Source organism: Vidua chalybeata, chromosome 1 (genome assembly GCF_026979565.1).
Source record: "Vidua chalybeata isolate OUT-0048 chromosome 1, bVidCha1 merged haplotype, whole genome shotgun sequence".
Lineage (NCBI taxonomy): Eukaryota > Metazoa > Chordata > Aves > Passeriformes > Viduidae > Vidua > Vidua chalybeata.
In genome coordinates, this window is record NC_071530.1 from 135259356 (window position 1) to 135280858 (window position 21503).

General features: G+C 41.4%; 1 protein-coding gene across 1 annotated transcript in view; it reads right to left on the bottom strand.

Moving 5' to 3' along the window:
- Positions 1–14583, bottom strand: part of RSPO2 (R-spondin 2) — a 98287-nt gene extending 83704 nt beyond the window's left edge. Inside the window, exon 1 of the mRNA XM_053945425.1 lies at positions 14121–14583. Within this exon, the coding sequence (XP_053801400.1) occupies positions 14121–14214 (94 nt within the window). The 5' untranslated portion in view covers positions 14215–14583. The remainder of the gene's footprint in view (positions 1–14120) is intronic.
- Positions 14584–21503: the final 6920 nt, after the last annotated feature.

Consider the following 21503-nt stretch of genomic DNA (forward strand, 5'->3'; position numbering starts at 1 on the left):
TGCAGTCATTCTGCTCTGAACATTTAGCAAAACCAAACATAATCATTGCAAAACCATAATTCACAGAACTCTTTTAAAAACTCAAATTACTGGATTTAAAAAATGTCAAAAATTCCTACAAAGTTATCTTGCAAGACAAAAATGAACCAATGAAACCATTCTTAATAAGGTCAGGTTTTTTAGATGTTGGGTGACAAGAAGGTGGTATTCCAAATAAATATGGAAATTTCAGCAATACGCTCTGAGAAAATGCTGGATTTGCAGGCAAACAAAAGAGTTCATAGACACTTGAGCAAACAGTGAAGGAAGAATAAATGTTATTTATGCTGCCATAGCCACACAGGGCTGAGAAGAGGAGCAACAAAACAATTTAACTAGAAAGTGGAAGGTAGAAGAGCAGAATAGGTGTCTTTAAACATAGTAGAGAAACACTGGATTGAAAAATTAGAACTCTGAAAATATGAAAGTATCTGATTCAGAAAAAAGATATGTGAAAAACACAACTCAAACTGGATGCTTCCACACTATACAAACCTACACTTAGCTGCAGGACATCACTTTAATTCAATCCATCACTGAGCCTTACATCCTGCTTGTACTTGCCACATTCAAAACATCCACCAAATCTTCTGTCATCCTCCCTGTTGTTAATCCCAGGTACCAGAGTCTGAGACTTCAAAGATGATGGACCAGACTTAGAAATCTTGAACTAGAACAGATGGAACATATTTGCTTTTCAGATATATTCATATTGCTATCTCCACATCTTGCAGGAATACTATTAAAAAATGAAATTAAATGTACTAGCTTCTGTATTTCAGGTCCACTTAAATCACAGCAGGCTGGGTGTCATCCTGAAAAATGACACTTAATGACTACAGGGCTTTTTTAAATTCAAATGAGAATTCCCTCATAAAGAAGATAAAAATGCATTATATTTACCTGTGTATTCTGAGTGCCTACCATTCAGTACATTTCAAGCAAAAATTAGAATTAGTATTTGGCAAGGGCCTATTGATTTTTTTCCATAATTCTATGGAAATGCAAATACAGTCTTAAAAACAGACAGGTCATATGTTTCTAAAAAATGAAAAGCTACTTGGCTGACATTACACAGATTCTGTGAATAATGAGAGACTGGAGAATTAAAGAAAAGATAGTGGAAGCTCTGAGGAGGCAAAGACAAAAATGGTATCTCCTTTTCTTATATTCTTCATAAGAGAAGTACACATTTCTTAATTTTGGGAATACACCTTAAATTTTTAAAGCTATGTTTCCGCTTTCAGATAAGGCAAATTTAGTATGGTATTCAGCTTAGTAACTCTAAGCTGGCCCTCTGGCCCTCTTTGAGACATCTTCATTTCACAGCCCAGTTCTGAGGTATCTGATAACAGTTACCTCAGTTTGGAAGGAAACAAAACATAATTTTGGGTTTTTTTTTTTGAGAATATATTACTCCTTCATATAACAATTATATCAGACTTCTGGAAATAGCTTCCTTCAATTGAAGAGCTCCATCCTTTGTATCTGAAAGTTTAAATGTCAGGATAAAACCCCATTTAAATACTTTCAGACACTTACCTAGTGATGAAAAGAGGCAGTAGTAGTTTCTGCAGCCTGCAGAGCACTGATGCAGAGTCAAACAGATTTTGCTATCTCAGTTCTGACAGACATGACAGCACAAAAGTCTTCATATCAGATAGAGCCAGCACTTTCTAAAGCTCCTAAATCATTGCCATGAATGCAATGTTCTACATGTTGGTGTGTGCTCAGTCAATAAACTTGGAGGCAGGAAACTTATTTATGTGTTTATTATCCTTCATAATAACCATATAAATGCCTAGAGATTAACACTCTAGGACCTGTTAGCCATGCATATCACTGATATAATTTAAACTGCACTGTGATGAAACACTACCCTCTACATCAGAGGGTACCAGAGGTACTGAGTCACTGAAGGGAAAGACAGATCTGCAGTGCCTGCTTAAGCTGTTCAACATTTAGTTAAGAAAAACAGAGAGAGGAAAAAAAACTTGTAGACACATGCAAAAATCTGTTAAGGGGTGGTGGGGTAGAAGAATCTGGTTTTAAACACACTGACCAGCTCTGTTGGTAAGAGAACCAGGCACCTTGGATTCAAATTTCATGCTCTCACCACTAAACCACAATCCCTGCAGAGCATTTAAGTAAAGCTGTAAAATGGAACATCAAACAGCAAATGAAAAGCTCTAGGATGTACTTGAATATTATCAAGAGCATTCAACTAATCAGATTTCTTCTTAGATAAACATACACAAACAAAAGAAAAATTATTCCGCACAGTAGAGTATCATGGGGATCTCTACATGATTACTACAAGGACAGTGTTTCTGTTACAAACTAAGAATGAATGAAAAAAATCAAGAAACAAGCAAACACAATAACAAGCAGTGATAACTTTGTGGCTAAACAAAATGGTTAAATCTTACTCACAATTCCATAATTCAGTGGTATGAGATGCAAATGAAAAGAAGGTTAACTCTAAATAGTTCTGACATTAAATCATTGCAATATAAGTCTCTTGAGAGACATGCTATTCCTCCACAGCACTGCATTTCATTGTGTGCTTTTTCTCATTACATATCCACCAAACTTAACTGTGACTTAAGGTATTTTTAAGATCAAGCCCATGCTATGCTGATCCCCAAAAATATAGACTCAATTACCATTTTGTATAGAAAAATAAATTCTGCAACAAAAATTTTACATGGAAATCTTTATCCTGAGCAAAAGCACTGCTCACTCCAGCAGCAGCCGCTGCTTTAGAGGAAGGTATCAGAAACCTCCTGTTGATAAAGGCAAATTCATCTCCTGACTAAGAGTATTCCCAGTCTGTGATACTCAAGTCTATATCTAGAAGCAAGAGATTAATTCCTCTAAAAAACCCTATAATCATAATAAGAAAATTTGTAATTTTTTATTGCTATGTAGAAGTATTACTTACTTTACCATTCAATAGTCAAACTTCAGATTCAGCAGGTATGGCTATGGGGGCCTGCTGTGGTGAACATCTGTCTAGTTGCATGATGTTGGCACAGTCATTTAATTTTCTTCAACCCTTGTCCCAGTTCTGTAGCAGACTTGAGTAAAAAAAGAACATCACTTGCGACTTGTTTTTTCAGAGGTACTCAGCATCCCCAGTTGTCATTCTCTTTTACTTCATTTTGTAACCTCAGGACTCCATTTCCACACCTCTAAGAGACACCCATCACTTCTGAGAGGTGCATGGGAAAGCACTTTGAGCGCTCTAAAACACCACCACAAAACAGAAGAATACATGCTTTTCAAAGACACAATCACAGATATCATGTTATTAAGAATAAGGTCACTGGGTTTGCTAACACCACATAATCAGAAAGCAAATACCATGGTGGATGAAGTACCATTGCTACTAACTACTCCACCGGGTCTTCTCTTGGAATTTGAAGTGTCAGTGCATGTATTTTTTTTTGAAGCTGTCCACATCTATGGATATGACCTGCACGTGTAGCTGCTTATCAGCTAGAGTGTATACACTGAGCTCCCAGCAAAGATAAAAGCAACAGAATGCAGATGAAAAAAATGTTGACTTTAGTAATTAGAAAAAGCCAGCTGCAGCTAATAAAGAGAAGGAATGGTAAACTGAGACCTTCTTATTTTTTTTTTTTAAACTTACTACAGCTGAGACCCAGAAGCCAAGTAAATCACTAGACTCTTTCACTCTATGACTGCTGGTAGGGAACTGTGCATAGAAAAACTACTGTAGTTGATCTGGTAGGAACACAAGCCCTAAATGGAGGTCTTCATTCAGGTCAAGCTTTGGCAAATTCTAATCCTTCTCAGGTGACATTACACGTATTCAACCACATCCATTTGATCTCTTCAAATATTTTCCTTCCTCTCCTCCTTAAGCCTTCCAGAGTGTGTTTAAGTATCACAGACTAATGTTATTTTACCCAATGAGCCTCATGTTACATCAGGTTCGATATGCAGCAGTTTCACTTAGTGCCTGCTTGGAAAGCTGTTCAAGAAAAGCCCTCTTCCAAAGCTGAAATAAACCCCTACATATTGATGCCATTGCTAATTACAATAACTGACATAAAAGTTGAAAGCAGCAAGACTTTTTCCAAGAGTCTGATGAAAGAGTTAAAGTAATTAAAGAGTTCTCAAATATAGCATCAGCAAAGTGACAACAATATCCCAGAGCAAGCACCATCTCAGAAATACCCACTATGCCTGAGGCAGATTGACATCATCCTCAGATTTACAACAAAATGAGGGAGAACAGAGTTAGGTCTAGTATCTTAATTATTACATTCACAGTGCACTCTTTGGTATCTGCAAATATTTGAGAGAAGAAAAATAGGGGAGCAAGGAATTCACAGGATGGAAAATTCACATGACATAGAATCCTATTTTTATTACACCCTGTGCTACTGTTAAATACCAAGAAGCTTCTCTGGGTTGATATCAGTATTTCAACAACATTAAGGAGATTGCAACTGTGCATGATTCTGTCACTTATCCTAAGGATTCCTAAAGGGAATGGATTGACTGTTTCCTCTCCACAGCTGGATATTACTAAAAAGAAAAAAGCAGGCTCAAGCCAGGTACCCAATACATTTCCAGTCCATCTTTCACAAAATGGCTGAAGTTGGAAGGAACTTCTGGAGGCAAAAGGAACCATTTGGTTCAGTTATCCTGTTCAAGTAGGGCCAGACAAATGCAGCTGCCCAGGACCACATGCGGATGACTTTTGACTATCTCCAACAACAGAGACTCCACAACCTCTCTGGCCAACACATATCAGTCCTCAGTCACCTGCACTGTAAAAAAAGTCTTTCCTGATGTTCAAAGGGTACCTCCTGTGTTTCAGTTTGTGCTCATTGCTTCTTGTTCTGTCACTGAGCACCAGGCAAGAGCCTGGCCCTGACCTAATTGCACCCTCCCTGTCAGCAACATTCATGAGAACCCCTTTGTGCCTTCTCTGGGCTGAACAGTCCCAGCTCTCTCAACCGTTCCTCACAGAAGAGATGTTCCAGTCCCTTAATCATCTTTGTGTTCCTTTGTTGAACTCCCTCTAGTATTGAGGAGCCCAGAGAAGGACACAGCATTCAGCTGTGCTTCACCATAGCTGACTAAAGGGGAATGATCCCCTGCTGGCAATCCAGTAACTTACAGTTACTCTTGCTGAGTCAAAACTGAACCCATGCCTATCACATTATTAGTGGGCTTTGTGTAAACTGAGATGTGAACCAGGTCTGAACTAGCGTGCATGAAGGGCTGAAGAACATGTCTGCTATAGGAAGGGAATCCAGGACAGATTTCTGATTTCGGCTCTGGTGACCTTAGTTCAGAGGCTGTCATGTCAGCAGGGCCAGCACTGCAGGGCCTCACCTCAGCTGGGATGCTTAAGTACCATCTCAATATAGATAAAGCAAAAGATGATGGAACTTTAGTGCCCATTCAAAAGAGTCACAGCCACATGTCTGGCAATGGAAACACTATGTAAGTTGGAAGGTTTATAATAAAAACATATGGTATCTACCAAAATTTCAGAAAAAAGAGTGAGCAAATCAGTAACGTCTATCTTTACTAAACACAATTGCTATTTCAGTTGTTTTCATCCTGCCCATAATGTTTTGGTATGGACGTGATGGGTGTTGTCAGCACTGCTATACACGTGCAGATTAAGCTGTGCATGCACAACAGCCATTTGTCTGATGTGGCTAGTTTGGGGTTTTTTGGTATTCCAAAGGTGGCAACCATACGGCTGAGAAGACCATATATTACTGCAGAGTATATGTTTGTGTGCAACATATTTCAGCCAGCATTTCAACTCAAAAAAGAAAATAATGTGCTTGGATCAGGAAGTTTATATTTTATGGCAGCACTGCAATTCTCTAACACAAACACACTTGTCCCTTTGCAGTGTAAAAGCAGTACAAGTATCTTCCAAGATAAAAAGGCACCAACATTGTCTTCAATGCTGCACATGGTCTGCTTTGGAGTTAGTGCTCATGCAACTGTCCAGTGATTAAAAAAAAAACCCACCAACCTAAAAGCCAATATCACAAACATTACTTATCTTCCATGTTCCTTCCTCCATCTCACTGTATCTATGTTTGGGTCCAGTTTTCATCACAATGGAGAAAATCTTGACAATTCTCAAAAAAAATATAGAGGTAAATTTAAGATTCAGTCCCTAAACCATATGCTTTTGATTATTTTTAGATTTAAATCCTAGAGAGAAAAAATATTTTTACAAACAGAAAATCAAAGTAGAAGTACTTTCATTTTTGGATCTATGTTAATTGTACATGAGTTTTGCCATTGTCTTTATCAAATAAGGACACAATCAAACACATAATTCCACTGAAAGTGTGAGGGGTGGACAGGGTGGTGTTTGAAAGAAAATTACAGACCTGCACACTTCTTCTAAATATTCTGTGCACAACCTGTAATTGCTTACTTTTCTCTAGTTAGTCTTATGACCATCCCATGAATTCACCAAAAAAGGAAGGAAAGGAGACAACATTTCCTCACAAAAAGATAAAATCTTAAGAGATATATCAAGTACTTGGCTCTACTGAAATTTGTATTTCAAAAATAAATACATAACAAATTAATTACTGAAACAAAGAACGTGAAGGGTTTTTGTACTTCTCACCAGATCTTAACAGATGGGATCTTAAAAACACCCTTTGATCACATAATCAAGATACCTCAAATACTAATTGACTCTGCTTTTCCATAAAAATTAATCTCTTCCCCACACTATACTTCTATTCCTTCTTTTATATCCTTTTGCACATCACAGTTTGCACATTCAAGTCCACAAACAAGAGGAAATTTCAGAAAATTTAACTGCCAATCTTTCGTATGCTGTCCCCTAAAAAGAAATTTTAAGCTTAGATTTGAATTTAAGTAACAAGTACTTGCATCAAGATAGGATAAAATTAAAGCAGAGCTATATAAGCTCACTGGAGTGTTGCATTCAAGAGTATTTAGGTAAAAACACAAGGATGAGACAGTGATCTCTACACATCCAGAAGATGCTAGCAGCCGCTCCATAGACCACAGTTTGACAGACAAAGGACAGAGATGTGTGTAGCTGTCTGAAATCAAAGCACTAAGACATAGAAATCCCAAAGTAAGGACATACAACTAAAGTCTCAAATCCTTTTAGGCTCAGAGGATGACCTACAAAGGAAAATATTGTTATATTCCATCATTTCACAGGAGTTACACTTGTCATCTCCATTCCATTTTCAGAACACAGGTTTCACAGCAATTAAGTATTTTGAAATAGTATTACATATAAATACCAATTTCTTGTAATTCCTCCATCCCACCCACCCCCTCCACTGCAGAAACTTCATTGGAAAGGTGATATTAGAGTGTTGGCAAACTTATGCTTTCACTCTTGCCTCTCCTATGCTTGAAGCTGTGTTGCATCACCATCTGCCTTTTTGGGCATCCTGATCCCTTTCAACTTCTTTTCTCCTCAGAGTTTTGAAAAGTATTAGCAAAAATGGGCAGGAGCCAAATATAGAGAATAAATTGACAGAGCTGGAATTCAAGTCAGACTTACCAGTGACCTTACTGCCCACAGATATGCAAAGCTCAGCAAGTGTAACACCAATGTCTGATCAGTAAGTGGCCATCATGGATGGAGCTGCCTGGACAAAGACATTGTGTAGGCAGGAAAGAGAGCTCTGCATCTGCCTTATAGTGCTCACAAGCAATTGACACTTTGACACCCCACTTCCTAAGATTTATTAATTAAAATCCAAGAACCAAAAAGTGATGCAAAGCCTATTCCATCCTCTACACCAAAAATTACTTGGGAACAGGTTTAAACCCACCACTGCTGCCCCAAAAAGTGATAGATTTACACTTCTTGCACAAAATTACTTTACAGCACCACACTGACACCAAAGCATTACATCTGCTAAACACATACTACAAATACAATGAGTATACAAACCATGGCAGCACCTAATTTCAGTTTCTAAAGCAGTCCATGATGAAAGGATCAAGCTGTTACATTTGTGCATTACCAACAGCCAATACTTATGAAGTCATGCTCTTCACTAAGAAAAGGATTAGCAAATACTTGGAGCCTAGACAAATACAGAAGGTTCTCCAACTGTGCCTGAACAAAACTTTGAGGTGAAAAGAAAGGGCATGCTTGAAGAATTGAATTTATTAAAAAATACCTGAAATTAAATAAATCTCTAATACAGGAGAGATTAGAAATTTCAGGGACAGTATCTGTTAAAGTTAAGAGCTGCACCAATATTTAATTTTAATTTTATATGGATCCTTTCTCATTGAGGGCTGATTTCAGTTTAGCTCAGGGGCTAACACTGAAGACATGTACAGCCAAACTACACTTCAGTTACAGATAAAGGTAATCAAGTAATCTTATTACCCCTATTTAATCTAGCATACCCCTATTTAATTAGGGGTATGCTTTATCTGATCAATGGCAGGCACCTACCTACCATAGGATGAGTTAAATTGTACCAACAGTTTAATGGACTGCACCAGTTAGCACTAGATCAATTATAAAAGAACATGTAGACCTTCATGTTCCAGATAGTTACTGGTAGTCACATGGATCCCACCCCAGAATTCAAAATCAAGGATGCATTTTTTGTAAAGGATATTATGGTGAGTTATAAGCTTTCAATTTGGAGGTGTGGTAACTTGGGCAATGTTTTCAGCCTGTGAAGATTTGCAGGTTTGATTAGACAGTCCCTCTAGTTAGCTAAAGTTTTTGGTATAAAAAAGATAACTAGATGATCAGAAATGAAAAGACGCTTCCATGGGATAGTCAGAGTCTTGGCATAAAGATCAAGAGAAAGAAAAAACCCAACAAAAAAACAGCCCTTTATTTCTTTATTCTTTGAATTTTGATAGCAAACACGTCTTTCACTTTCTACCTTTTAAATAATTTCATATTTTCCATATTTTTAAAGGCAGCTTATGTAAACAACACTATGCTAACATAGTTTAACATAGTAATTATGCTGCCCTGTATATTGTAAATGACACATTGAATTGAGAAACTGCATTCTTGCTTTTATCACCATAATGTCCCATATATTAGTCACATATATTAGTGTGAAAACTCACTTTCAGTATCCGTCATGCATTTTGAGCTGCTTTAGTAAGAGTCTTCAGCCAAGCCTTAGAAAATGTGTATCCCCTCCATGCCCCAAATAGGGAAAATATTAAGACAAGTTTATCAAGCATACAAATCTAAGCTCTTCATAGTGTAAATCTTACAGCAGGTTTTAACATAAAAGCATGTACACAGACTTCAAGGTCTGATCAGGCATATCCATCTAGCCCTGCATCCTAAACCCAAGTGACCTATAATGGAACCTAAAGGGATGGATACAGGCAAGGAAAAGCATACACACCCCAACACTGTGCCAGAACATGCTTCCCAATTTTAGCTTCCCCAGTAACAGGTCTTGGGACACCCAAAGCTGTCAAATGCATAGGACCTGCCCCAAGGTATCCTGGTATCCTGCCCAGCCTCTGATTGCTAAAGAGAGTCACATGCATACATACCAAGCCCAGAAGTATATCTTAAATATTATAAGCAGCACTAAAACACAATTTTGGGAAGCTGAATCAGACACCTAAACTTAGTTGTCTATTTTGACTGTGAATCCTGCTCTTGGTGCTTTGAGAATTCTCCTGCAAATGTTCACAATCTGTTTGAGCATTGCTTATCCTCAGTAACACTGCATTGTTAGCTAGTTCAGTATTCAGTGATTCACACAGAAATTTTGATTTCTGTCAATTTAAGAAGCTTCCTCAGATGTACCCAATAACAATCATAAATGGCCAAAGGTTTAAAAGTTGTAACTTTTCAATGGTTAAAGTGTTAGGATATTCTAACTGCTGTAGTAACATATAAATGTACATATAAGATGTACATATAAAGAATGATTAGTAACTATCCTAAGGTCTGAGGAACAGAAGCTACACACCAAAGCATTTCTCCTGATCATGAGTGCCTGGAAAATTACCACTTGTGTTAGCACATCCCAGTTCTTTCACAGGTTCTGTTACAACTGCTTCATGTCACACCTGAGGAAAAAAAAAATGTGTCTCAAAGTACTGCTTCCACATAGAAGTTTAAGTCTTAACCCACAGATAAGTAAGTTAACTATCCTTCAAGCATAAAACATTTGAGGTTTCAACCTCAAAGAGAGGAGGATAGAACAGCTAGAATATTTGGATAATGCTAGACAATCAAAAGTCATGTAGTATGACTTTTTTTGAGATAAATTACTCTTTAGGAGCTAGTACAGTCCTTGTAAAAGAAGATATGGTATTTATTTCAGTCAAGTATTTCCAACATAGTTTCTTTTCCCTAATGCTTAAATCATTCATCTTTCCCAAAGCTTGACCATACAATATAGTGGAGACAAGTTCCAAGATTATCCCAGGAAAGTACCTCGTTAGGAAAGCTAAATCACAGTCCCCAACATCCAAGCAGGTTTTTCTTCTAGTTGAAAATCCATGTAACAACTTCCTATAATAACAGGTTTGTGGTCAAGATTCCCATCTTACATTAAGATGACAAAGATTTCATTGACATAATTTTGAACCCAGTGACTGTGCCACTCCATATATTCATGTTCTTCAATAAACTCTGTGCACAAAGCTATATTGACGTCTGAGAAACACTTGGGAAATTTCCTGCCTCAGGTATTCCTCCTGTTTCCACCTGTGAATATTTTGCTATCACCACTGTCACTCATTATTCACACATTGCCACAGGTATTGCACCTTTGTGTAGCTCTAACACAGAGTGTAAGCATCTAGGAGATAAGTATTCACCTTAGCCATGATGCTCCATGAATAGGAACTAAATGAAAAGACAAGTATTTTACAGCCACAGGTTTTGAGTTCTTGGATCTAAACAACTTCTGCTTTAACTATGTGAATATGCCCCATTCACATATTTATTATTCCAGTGTTGGTTTTACCAACTGTAGAGAGCATCTCTGTAGGTTCTTGAGTCTTCCCATCAATGCAGGCACTGCTATCACATGGACTTTTTTTTCCCATGGGGAATTTTGTTAGCATCTGGTTTTTGATGGCGCTTTATAATGATCTCTATATTCTCTTCTGTCAAAACTTTTGCAGAATACCATTACACCTCCCCCTGACAATCTTCATTTCTATGTACCCCCATTTTGACTTGTGGTGCACTTTGGAAAAGTTGTTTTCATTACATCTCAAAGGGAAAAACCACTGGTCTTTCACGCACCCTGTGATAGTCAGTGAAATGCGAACACATGAAACTGCCCATCCTTTACTGATTGCTAAAGAAAAATCTGAAAAATAAATATAAATTTTCGTTGAAGAAGGCTTACAAGAGAAACAAAAAAAATCAAGTTATACAATGCAACAAGAAAAGGAAAGATTAGGCTAAACCAGCTGTGATATTATACCACCGAGCTTTAAGCTAGGTAATCCTTAAATGGGTTTTTAAATATCATCTGCAGGAAAGGCAAAAAGGCCTTAATTCTTCTCAGAGCAGTGACTTCCAGAGGGAGAATTTGGTGAGGTGTTTTAAGGAAAGTAAGGTTCTGTTCTGAGCAACTATGCAAAGCAATATTCTAATGAGCTGAAAAAGTAACTGAGAGCAGCGCTGGAACAAGCAGTCTGTTGATTATTACACATTTATCAAAAAAAACTTAGTGAAGTGACATTGACTAACAAAACACAAATCAATGCAAGGTAGGAATCACTTTCTAAACACTATTTTATTATTTCGCTTTTACTGCAATGTTGCAAGCCTTGATTTGGGAAAGAGTTGCAAGCAGATGGTGAATGAGGAATTCTGAGAACATCACCCCAAATTTACTTAAGTCTTCTTTACTAGAGTATTCTACATCAGCAACAAATCCAAGCAAATGCCAATACAGGCATATACACAAAGTTTATTGTACATTTAGCTGCTTTAAAAAATCAGCTACACATGATATTTGCTCATAATTCCAGACTGAATGCTATTGATTCCTACCACACAGGAGACTTAATCTATGCCAAAAATTGTATTTCATTAAGAAAATGATATTATGGAGCATCTGAGATCATGTAACAGACAAAACAGAATGCCAGAGAAATTTTAACTGCCAGTACCCCACAGTGACTGCCTGATTATTTGCAGATGGGATATGGAAAAATTGTGAAATTATTGGAATTTTGAGTCCTGTACGAAAGCATTACTTCAGACTGGATGTGTCATGGCAAATACCTATTATAATTTGAATACATTCTTAGATTGTGCTTTCTGTGCTTAGAACTGGCTATGATTACTTCTTTATACTTATTAACTGAAAAAGACTGCATTCTTCAAAGCCCAAAACAAAACCCATAGGTAATAGCACAAAACAGAGCCAGTAAGTCAACTGTCAATACTGATCGTATTTATCCAATAATTAAACTAAAAACTAATTTAAATCAATCTCCTTTGTAAAAGCCAACTGTTGAACAAGCACAACAATTGGTCTAGAATCAATCAGTGAACATGAGATCAATTAAAACCAGCTTAAGTTTTTGTAAGAGGACAATTCACACAACTTGAGTTAGATGTCTATTCATTTCAGTACTCCCACAATGCAGCCCTTAAGCTCTGTTGTAAAGAGAAATACCACTATCACCCTCCGCTGTCTAGCCAGCACTCTAAGTAGTTCCACATTTAATTAAAGACACAGTATACCCTTTGTTAGCACAGATAGTCTGGTCACTTTAAAGGACTGCTATCGTTTTAGCCACACACACATAAATTAAACTCTGGAAACCATCAAAACCAAACTGCCTTACAATTTTATTTGTTCCTATTTTGAAGGTGATATATGCATGAAAGTGCAAACTATTTTCTTCTCACAAATAGTTTTATTACTATTTGTAGCAACTTAACACTGGAGATGTTAAGTCCCTCCCCTTCCAAATAATACCACTAAAAGTGCAATTCTTTCAGAAATACAAATTTCTCAGCAGCTTGAGCCACCTGATTTCCAGCGAACTTTTACAAATGCAAAGGGGATGCATGGCCGAGAAAATAACAGGAAAAGGGATAGAAAAATAATTCAGAATATGTGGAAAATAAAACATTTTATGATAAGGTCAACCTCCCCACCACTCAAAAAAAAAAAAAAAAAAAAAATAAAAAGAAACAGACGAAGTCTTGGCCAGGCTGCCAGACGGAAGGCGCTGCAGTAACCTCTCCGTCCACACGGGAGCTGTACTGGCATATTGAACCGCTGCGGCTCCCAGTCTCCGGCATCCCGACATCAGCGTTTAGGGGAAACCGATGAATCCCCAACGCCCCGCCGTTTATGTCTTTTCCTCAAAGGGATCTGCACGTTTTCAGCAAAGTTGGCGGCACAGAAATGCCCTGGGCGCTGGGCAAGGCGCGGTGCGCTCCGCCGCCGCGGCTCTCCCGGCGGCCAAGCCCCGCGGGAGCGGCACGGCGGTGCCGGGGGATGGAAGGGAAGAAGCTGCCTTTCTGCCTCGGAAACATCCACGGAAAGCAGCCTCAAAGTCCGTCCCATGGACACGCGACTCTAACTGCGCGGGCTAACAGCGATCCCCCGGCAGCCGCGAGCCCTTGGACGAGGAGCGACGGCGACATCAGCGACGCCCCCTGCCCGCTGCGGCCCCTCCCGCGGTGGGCAGCTCCCAGCGAGACCCCGGCTCCACCGGCCCCGGAGGGGAGGACACGCCGTGGGGGCCGGGGGCCATGCGCCTACCGCTCGACATTCTCGTGCCCGGCTGCCCCGGGCTCCGGCCGGTCCCTTCCCATCGGAGCTCACGTTCACGCCGCTCCTCCTGCTCCCGGTTCGACCTCCGCAGCAGGAAGGCGGCGAGCAGCCCCGCGGAGTGGTCGCCACGCCGGCACGGCCTCGCGCCCCCAGGCTCGCCCCTGCTGCCGCCCCACGTGCCGGCCCGGTGCCCGCGGAGCCGGAGCGCGGCTCACCTGCCGGAGAGCGGCCCTTCCCCGCGGGTACTCCCGCAGACGCCCCGGCCGGCGTCCCGGGTGAGCAGCCGACGCCACTCACCTCTTTTGCTGCGTCTCCAGCGGCCGGGCTGGCAGTGGCCGTAATCCATGCAGTTCAGGATGATCAAGGCAAAGGAGAAGAGGCGAAACTGCATCCTGGGCCGCTGGGGTGGGCAGCCTCCTCCGGCGGCAGCGAGGGGCGGTGAGGCCGGCGGCGTGCGGGGCGAGGAGGGGCCGGCAGAGGGTCGCGGGGCAGCGGCTGCTGCTGGGGTCCGCAGGAGTTTACACGCTTCTTGCCGCCCTTCTCGGGCGCTGCGAACTCACCGCCGCTTCCAGCATCTCCCCTGTGCAGCGGGGAGAGAGAGGTGAAAAGCTTGGACCGGGCTCTCCTGGTCCTCCACTGCTCTCGCTCTCCCCAAAAATAAGCAGACAGAGAAAAATCACAACCCGCGTCGGGGCAGGAGCGGGGCCGCGGAGCGGAGTCACCGAGAGCCCCAAGCCTGTCCCACGGCGGCGGGCGAGCGCTGCCGGCGGCCCCGCGCGCCCCGGGACGGGCTGTCAGCCGGGGGACAGCGCTATTTATCCCGGCGCGGGGCGCTCCCCGCCCACACGCGCTCAGGTCGCGGCACGGCGGGGCGAAGCCGTCCCCCCGTACCTCCCGCGGCGCGGCCCCGCGGCCACCCCGTCCCGCCGCCGGGTCCCGAGCGCGGCTCCGCGCCGCGGGGCAGCCCCACGCGGGCCGGTGGCGGCCGCCGGGACGCGGGCTCGGCGGGGCGGGCGGCGGGGGCTCCCGGGCACATGCAGGCGGTGTCCGCGCCGGGCCCCCGGCCGCCCGCCTCCGCCCGCTCCTTTTATGCGGCGAGGCGGGGGCGCGGGCGGCGGGGCCGTGCGGGCTCCGCGGGGATGCGCGGCGGCGCGGGGCCGCGGTACGTGGGTGGTGCCGCGGCCCCGGCCCTCCCGCCGCCCAGTCCTGGCGCCGCCCGCCCCGGCCCGCGCCCCCGCCTCCGCCGGGCCCTAACGCCGGCCGGCCCGAGAGCCGCTGATGCTTTTGCCTGCAGGCTCTTCCTCGGCGGGCTTCTCCCTCTCCCCGCAAAGCCTCCTCGTCCTTTCTCTTTCTTGCCCTACTTACACCCTGGGGAAACCTATTTCTCCTCACTTCTCGCCCTGTTCTTTCTCTCTTTTTTTTTTATTTTTCCTTTCCTTTTTCTTTTCTTCTTGATAATTATGTCTTTCAAGCCTGGATTTAAGACCTTGATTGATTTATTCCGTCTACAGCCGGCACCCCCTTTCCCCCCCCCCCCCCCCCCCCCCCCCCCCCCCCGTCCCTCATTTCCTTCTGGCTTCCTAAAGTCTGATCTCGCACATTTCAAAATCTCTTCCTTGAAACACCACTTTCATTGTCTTGGAAAGATGGCTCTGGAAGTCCTAAAGTGTGACTTCAGTAAGTGATTTGTACTTGTTTCTAGCCACATCTCTACTTGACAAAGGTATTTAAAGTTAGTAAAATGGAAATCTCAATAGTACAGATAAGGAAGGCTGAAACAAGGGGGAAAACAAGAATTTCCAAATTAATTTCGTTTTGATACAGGAAGATCTGTTAATTCTCATAACATCCACTACACACTGAGTCCACAACGCCATTTATTTCTCTGCTCCTCACTCACAGTCTGTTCCCCAGCCAGGTATGGACGGACCGTGACTCTTTACTTGTGCTTCTCATCCTGTTGTGCCTGAGCTAATGAGCCCCGTAGGACCTGGGGCTCTGTGAAGCAGGTGCAAAAGCTGGGAGGCAGCGTAGATCTGGTACAGCTGGTGCAAAGCCAGGTCCAATAAACTTAGCTAGATCCAGGATCGAGGCTGGGTCTGTGCTGGGTGTTTCTGCTCCTCCTTCTTGCCCCCTCCCCCCCAAACCCCGTGCCAATAATTCTGGTGCTGAAATACCTGAGCCGCCTCGGGATGGAGCCAGCTAGGTTCTCACAAAAGCAGATGTACTCTTTCCACAGCAGAGCTGGCCTCAGAAAGAGCATAACTGCATTCATGTGCCGCTGTGCCTGAGCTAGTATGTCGTGTTAGATCCAAGCTGGCTTTTCATCCACGGCGTGAACAATCTAACCATAGATAAGTGAAGTCTGACTGTATGGTGTTTCCTGAGACCTCAGAATTTTTGACTGCATTTATTGTATAATATTCCTTTGGAGCAGAGAAGGATCAGTATCGTCAGTTTCCCTACTGAAGACTGACTTACAAAGAGGGTAAATAACTTGCCTGAAATCAAAAGGGGCACATGAGACTGTGTCCTGAATTTCCCAAGCTCTCAGATATCCCTCTCCAGAGGGAGCTGGAGAAGTTCAAGTGGGCACATGGGAATCTCATGAGATTTAACAAGACCAAATGCAATGTTCTGCACCTTGACTGGGGCAACCCCCAGTACCAGTACAAGAACAGCCCTGCCAAGAAGGACTTGGGGGTGCTGGCAGATGAGAGGCTGGACATGGGATAGCAATTGCAGCCCAAAAAGTTAAACATGTCCTGGGCTGCATCAAAATCAGTGTGGGCAGCAGGTTGACAGAGGCAATTTTGTCCCTCTACTCTGCTCTCATGAGAACCTACCTGGGATGTTGTGTGGTCCCAAGCACAGGAGACATTGACCTGTTGGAGTGAGTCCAGAGGAGGCCACCAAGATGATTAGAGGGATGGAGCACTTTTTCAGGAAAGCCTGAGAAAACTGGAATTATTCAGTCTGGAAGAGAGAAGGCTTTGGGGTGACCTAATTGTAGCCTTCCAATACCTGAAGGGAGCCTACAAGTAGAGAATTTTTACAAGGGGCTGTAGTGACACAAGGGGGGATGTCTTCAAACTGAAAGAGAGTAGTTCTATATTAACTATTAGGAAGAAATTTTTTACTGTGAGGGGGGGTGAGACCCTGGCACAGATTTCCCAGAGAAGCTGTGCCTGTCCTATCCGTGGAAATGCTCAAGGCCAGGCTGGATCGAGCTCTGAGCAACCTGGTCTCATGGAAAGTGTCCCTGCTCATGGCAGGAAGGTTGGAATTAAATGTTCTTTAATGTCCATTCCAATCCAAGCCATTTTATGATTCCATGATATGAGTATTTTCTGATACAAAATATTTATTTATTATAACTGTCATGATGGAGTTACAGTGTGTGAGATTCCATTGTGCTGTGCAGAGCACCAGTATCTTTCAGTGTTATCATAATCTAAGAATTACAAAGATGTGACCTGTCAACTAATTAACACAGATCTAAGAACTCAGTCAGTCAAGATCAGTCTAGCTCAGTGTCAGTGGTTTCCAAGTGGGTTTGGAGTGGATGCTAAGGGAAAGAGTGCCAAAAAAGTCATGTGTATATGTGGTTTATGGCCTTTATTTTCCCCAATCTGCTTACACAGTGAAACTTTTCTGTAAAACTTGTTGCAACTGATGCCATCATTTATTTCAGTCAAGTGTGTTTACTGTCAGCTGGAGTTCTCCAAGACGTGTAGTCTCACTCAAGTTTCATGTAACATGTTGTCTACCCCAGGCAGTTAATAGTGAGACTTTTTGCACTAGCACTATCTTTAGAGTATCTGCTTGCGATTTTCTGATGCAGAAATAAGAAGTGTACCAGCACGCTATAGATCCTCCCAAGCTTTAATGCCAGGGAGAGAGAGATCAAACTACAAGAAGGGGAAATCAAACAAAGGTGTTAACTACACTTTTGTGAGGACTCCAGGAACTAATCTCCTTTACTGTTTCACGTCTACAAACCCATAATTATGCGACTTTGACTCTACAACAGTTTTCTAGAGTCTTGGGGTCCTTTTGACAAACAATGATACCAGGACCTCCCCACTAACACAGCTCCACTTCTGGAAGTGTCTGAAATAAAAGTATGAAAGGGCTTTCTGACAAGTGTCCTGCTGGCACTGAAGGAGACTGACATCTCTCAAAGTGTGGTGTCAGTGGCCTGGAAGCCCAACCAGAGTCTGCAGAGCCCAGAACACTTTTACAGTCAGAGGGAAAAAAGGCAGGGGCTCCAAGAGATTAAAAATCAGAGGAAGGAAAAATCTGGGATGAGTTCTGTAGGACATGGTAGATCTCTGTCTCTGCAGCTTCACTTCAATTAACAGAGAGGAATTGACTCTAGGTATGGCACCTTGTGTACTGCAGCTCTAATGAGCACTGCACTCACTCTAAGGCTGGCTTTGTCACAGTGAGGAACTGGAAAATTATCTGAGCATGTTCAATTAACATAGCCATAGAAAGAATGCTTTAGTCAAGGCCCAGGTGGATGATGTGCAATGATTGAAATACAGTCAATGCTGTCATCAGATGATGACAGTCTGGACAACAGCTTTAGCAATGGGGATAGCTAAGAACGAGTGTATTTTACATAGATTACTCAAAACTTAGCAGCCAAATTAATGTATTTGAATAGTGCTGAGAGGACTCATTACACACTGTTCAAAAATCATATTATTTTCTAGATCTAAATTTCAGTTCATAGAAAATTAATTTTTATGTGTTGTGCTCCACAGAAATTTCACTGACTGTAAAAGATCTTACCTTCTACATTTCAGCTGTATTAAAGCCAAAGCACTGCTGCTTTTGTGATATAAAGTAATTGTAATTGAATCTTTCCATTCGTTATTGGGCTCCCTAGTATTTGATCTGTAAGTATCCTAACTTCATCATCTTAAAATGAACACTAAGGTTTACTTTAGAAGAAATTTCTCCATATTCTTATAACTGGGCACTCATTGCTATGTCAAAATCATGATCTTTCCCAAGACTAGAATCTCAGCAATAACATGTAACTCTTACTAGCCTGACATTGCAGTAGAAAAGACAAATATTTATTTTCAGTGAAAGAAATGAATGACTCTGACAAGCTTTACATCTAACCTTCAAAAATAAATATATTTATTTAAAGTCCAGCTTCAAAGATTTTACTTCTAAGTCAATTTTTACCTTCTTTAAATTCTTAAAATGCACTTAATTCATTAGTTCTTCAAAATGTCATCTGACATAATAATAACAATAATGAAATATTGTCTCCCCAAATCAGAGCAAGACTACTGGAGAACCACAATGTTTGGAGGCTGGAGCACTAGTCTTGTGAAGGAAAGCTGAAGAAGCTGGTCTTGTTCACCCTGAAGGAGAGGATTGAGAGGAGACCAAACAGTTCCTTTCCACACCTATGAGGAGGTTCCTGAGCAGGAAGTGCCAGGATCCTTATAGAGGTGCTGGACAGAAGAAGAGGAGACAGTGGTCATGCACTGAAACAGGGGAGATTTGTGCTGGGTATAATAGAAAATAATTTTCCCTCTGAGGATGAATAATAACTGGAAGCGGTTTGGCCAGAGAAGTTGTGAACTCTCCTTCCTACAACAAGGCCTTAAGCAGCCTGGCCTGGCCTGTGCTGATTGTACTTGCTTTTAGCAAGGGGCTGCACTCAGGACCCCCAAGGTCCCTGCCAACCTTCATGATCTGTCAATCCTATAAAACCCATGAGCTCCCAAAACAGGCTGAGAGGACTGCCCTGTGCGCCTCTGGACACCCACATCTCTTCCATTCAAACCCTGGGGAGATCAAAAGATTGTCATCCTTCTGACTCTCCTCCCTCTCTGAAACATGATCAAACTCCTCAATTTTTTACCTCCTTGTGCAGATTTTGCTCTTGCAGAGCTTTGAACAGTGTCCATGAGTGTTTTGCCTAAAGAACAAATTCATCAATTCATCAGCTATATGTTTTTATTAAGGGCTCAGAGAAGAGGGAGAAAAGGGTTAACATCTCTGAACTAACTTCTGTAGCTCTCAAATATAATTTTCAGCTCTTCTAAAAAAAAAAAAAAAAAAAAAAAAGAAATAAGAAATACAGGAAATTGTAAGAAAAATATATTCCAAATGGTGTGTATCCTCCTTTTCTCCCTTTGCCAGTTTGGACTGGCACCACACTATCAGTTCCTGCCTGACAGCTTTGGACACAATATTTCTCTTGGAGTGTGCAAGAGCCACTGTCCTCCTGTGTGGATACTGCATTCTGAAGGTGAGAGTTCAAATTCCAGCCTGGCAGCTGCAAAAAATCCACTTCTTTTGGAGAATAGTGTTTTTAGTTTGCCAGCATATAGATCAGAAAATTACTGAAAAATTAATGTATACAAAAGTTCAGGCTTTCTGTGTTGCAATGCTTTTCATGGTACTACAGCTCCAGAGGAGGTTTGCATTACACATATATGGGTTTAAATTTGCTCTAATATGGCCTCAACAAAACAGCTTCATGAGGACCTGGAATGCAAAGATGAAATGGTGAGCTGGTATTTGCACTTTTTTTTTTACAAATATTTTACATCACATGCCCTAAACATTATGCAATCATTGCTTTATCTCTCATACACATAGAAATCCATCCCTCTCTCCACAAAAAATCGTAGAGTAACTGAGTTTGGAAGGGACCATGGAAGATCATCTCTTGCTCAAAGCAGAGCTAACTTCAAAATTAGGTCAGGTTACTGAGAGCCTTATCTAGCTGAGGTTTGAAAAGTTCAAGGTGGAAGATTCCACAGGTTCTCTGGGTGACTTCTTCCAGTGCTTGTCCATCCTCATAGTGAAAATTTTTGCCATATCTCCAGAGAAAACTTTCCTCATTTCAAATTGTAATTATTGCCCTTTTGCTTTTCTCTGCAAACCCCATGTTCCTATACGCTCCCTTTTATACCTGAATATATATATATGTGTGTTTGTAGATATATATTTATATATTGAATTATATCTATATAATAAATATGTATAAAAAATATATATAATATATTCTGTTTAAATGTATGTTTACTTTTTATTTCTACTTTGCTTTTCCTCTGTTTCCTTATCACTCATGAATCTAATAGAGAAAATATTTAAGGTATTTCATAAAAATTACATCCCCGAGATCATTTTGAAATATCTAGTTTGTTTTCCCACTGTTTCTGTTGGTTGCAGAAGGAAAGGGAGCAAAGATGATTGTGTACCTGTAAACACAGAATTGTTACCACAATGAGCAATGACAATCAAAAGTGGCTTTCAAAGTGAGAAAAGTGATATGATGGAAACTTTTTTATTGAAATGCTAGAATTTGTGGATTATTTTCTTGTAACAGAAGCATTGTTCAGCATAGACATTTGCTGTATTCAACATCTTTTCTTAATAGCCTCCTAATTTAATAACTGGCTTTGGAGATGTCTTCCAAGTATAATTTAGAGATATTTACTATTTAATGTTAATAAAGGCTAAGTGTTAAATGTTGTGATGTGAAGTGCATGTTTTCTCCAGCATATCTATTTAGCAATAAAACGATTGCAATACTTGTTGGAATATACAAGAAATAGCTCTGCCAAATGATAATAAAGAAGGGAGTTTAAGAAGAACTTTGGACAGTTGAGAATTCTTAGATAAAATCCTGAAATTTGT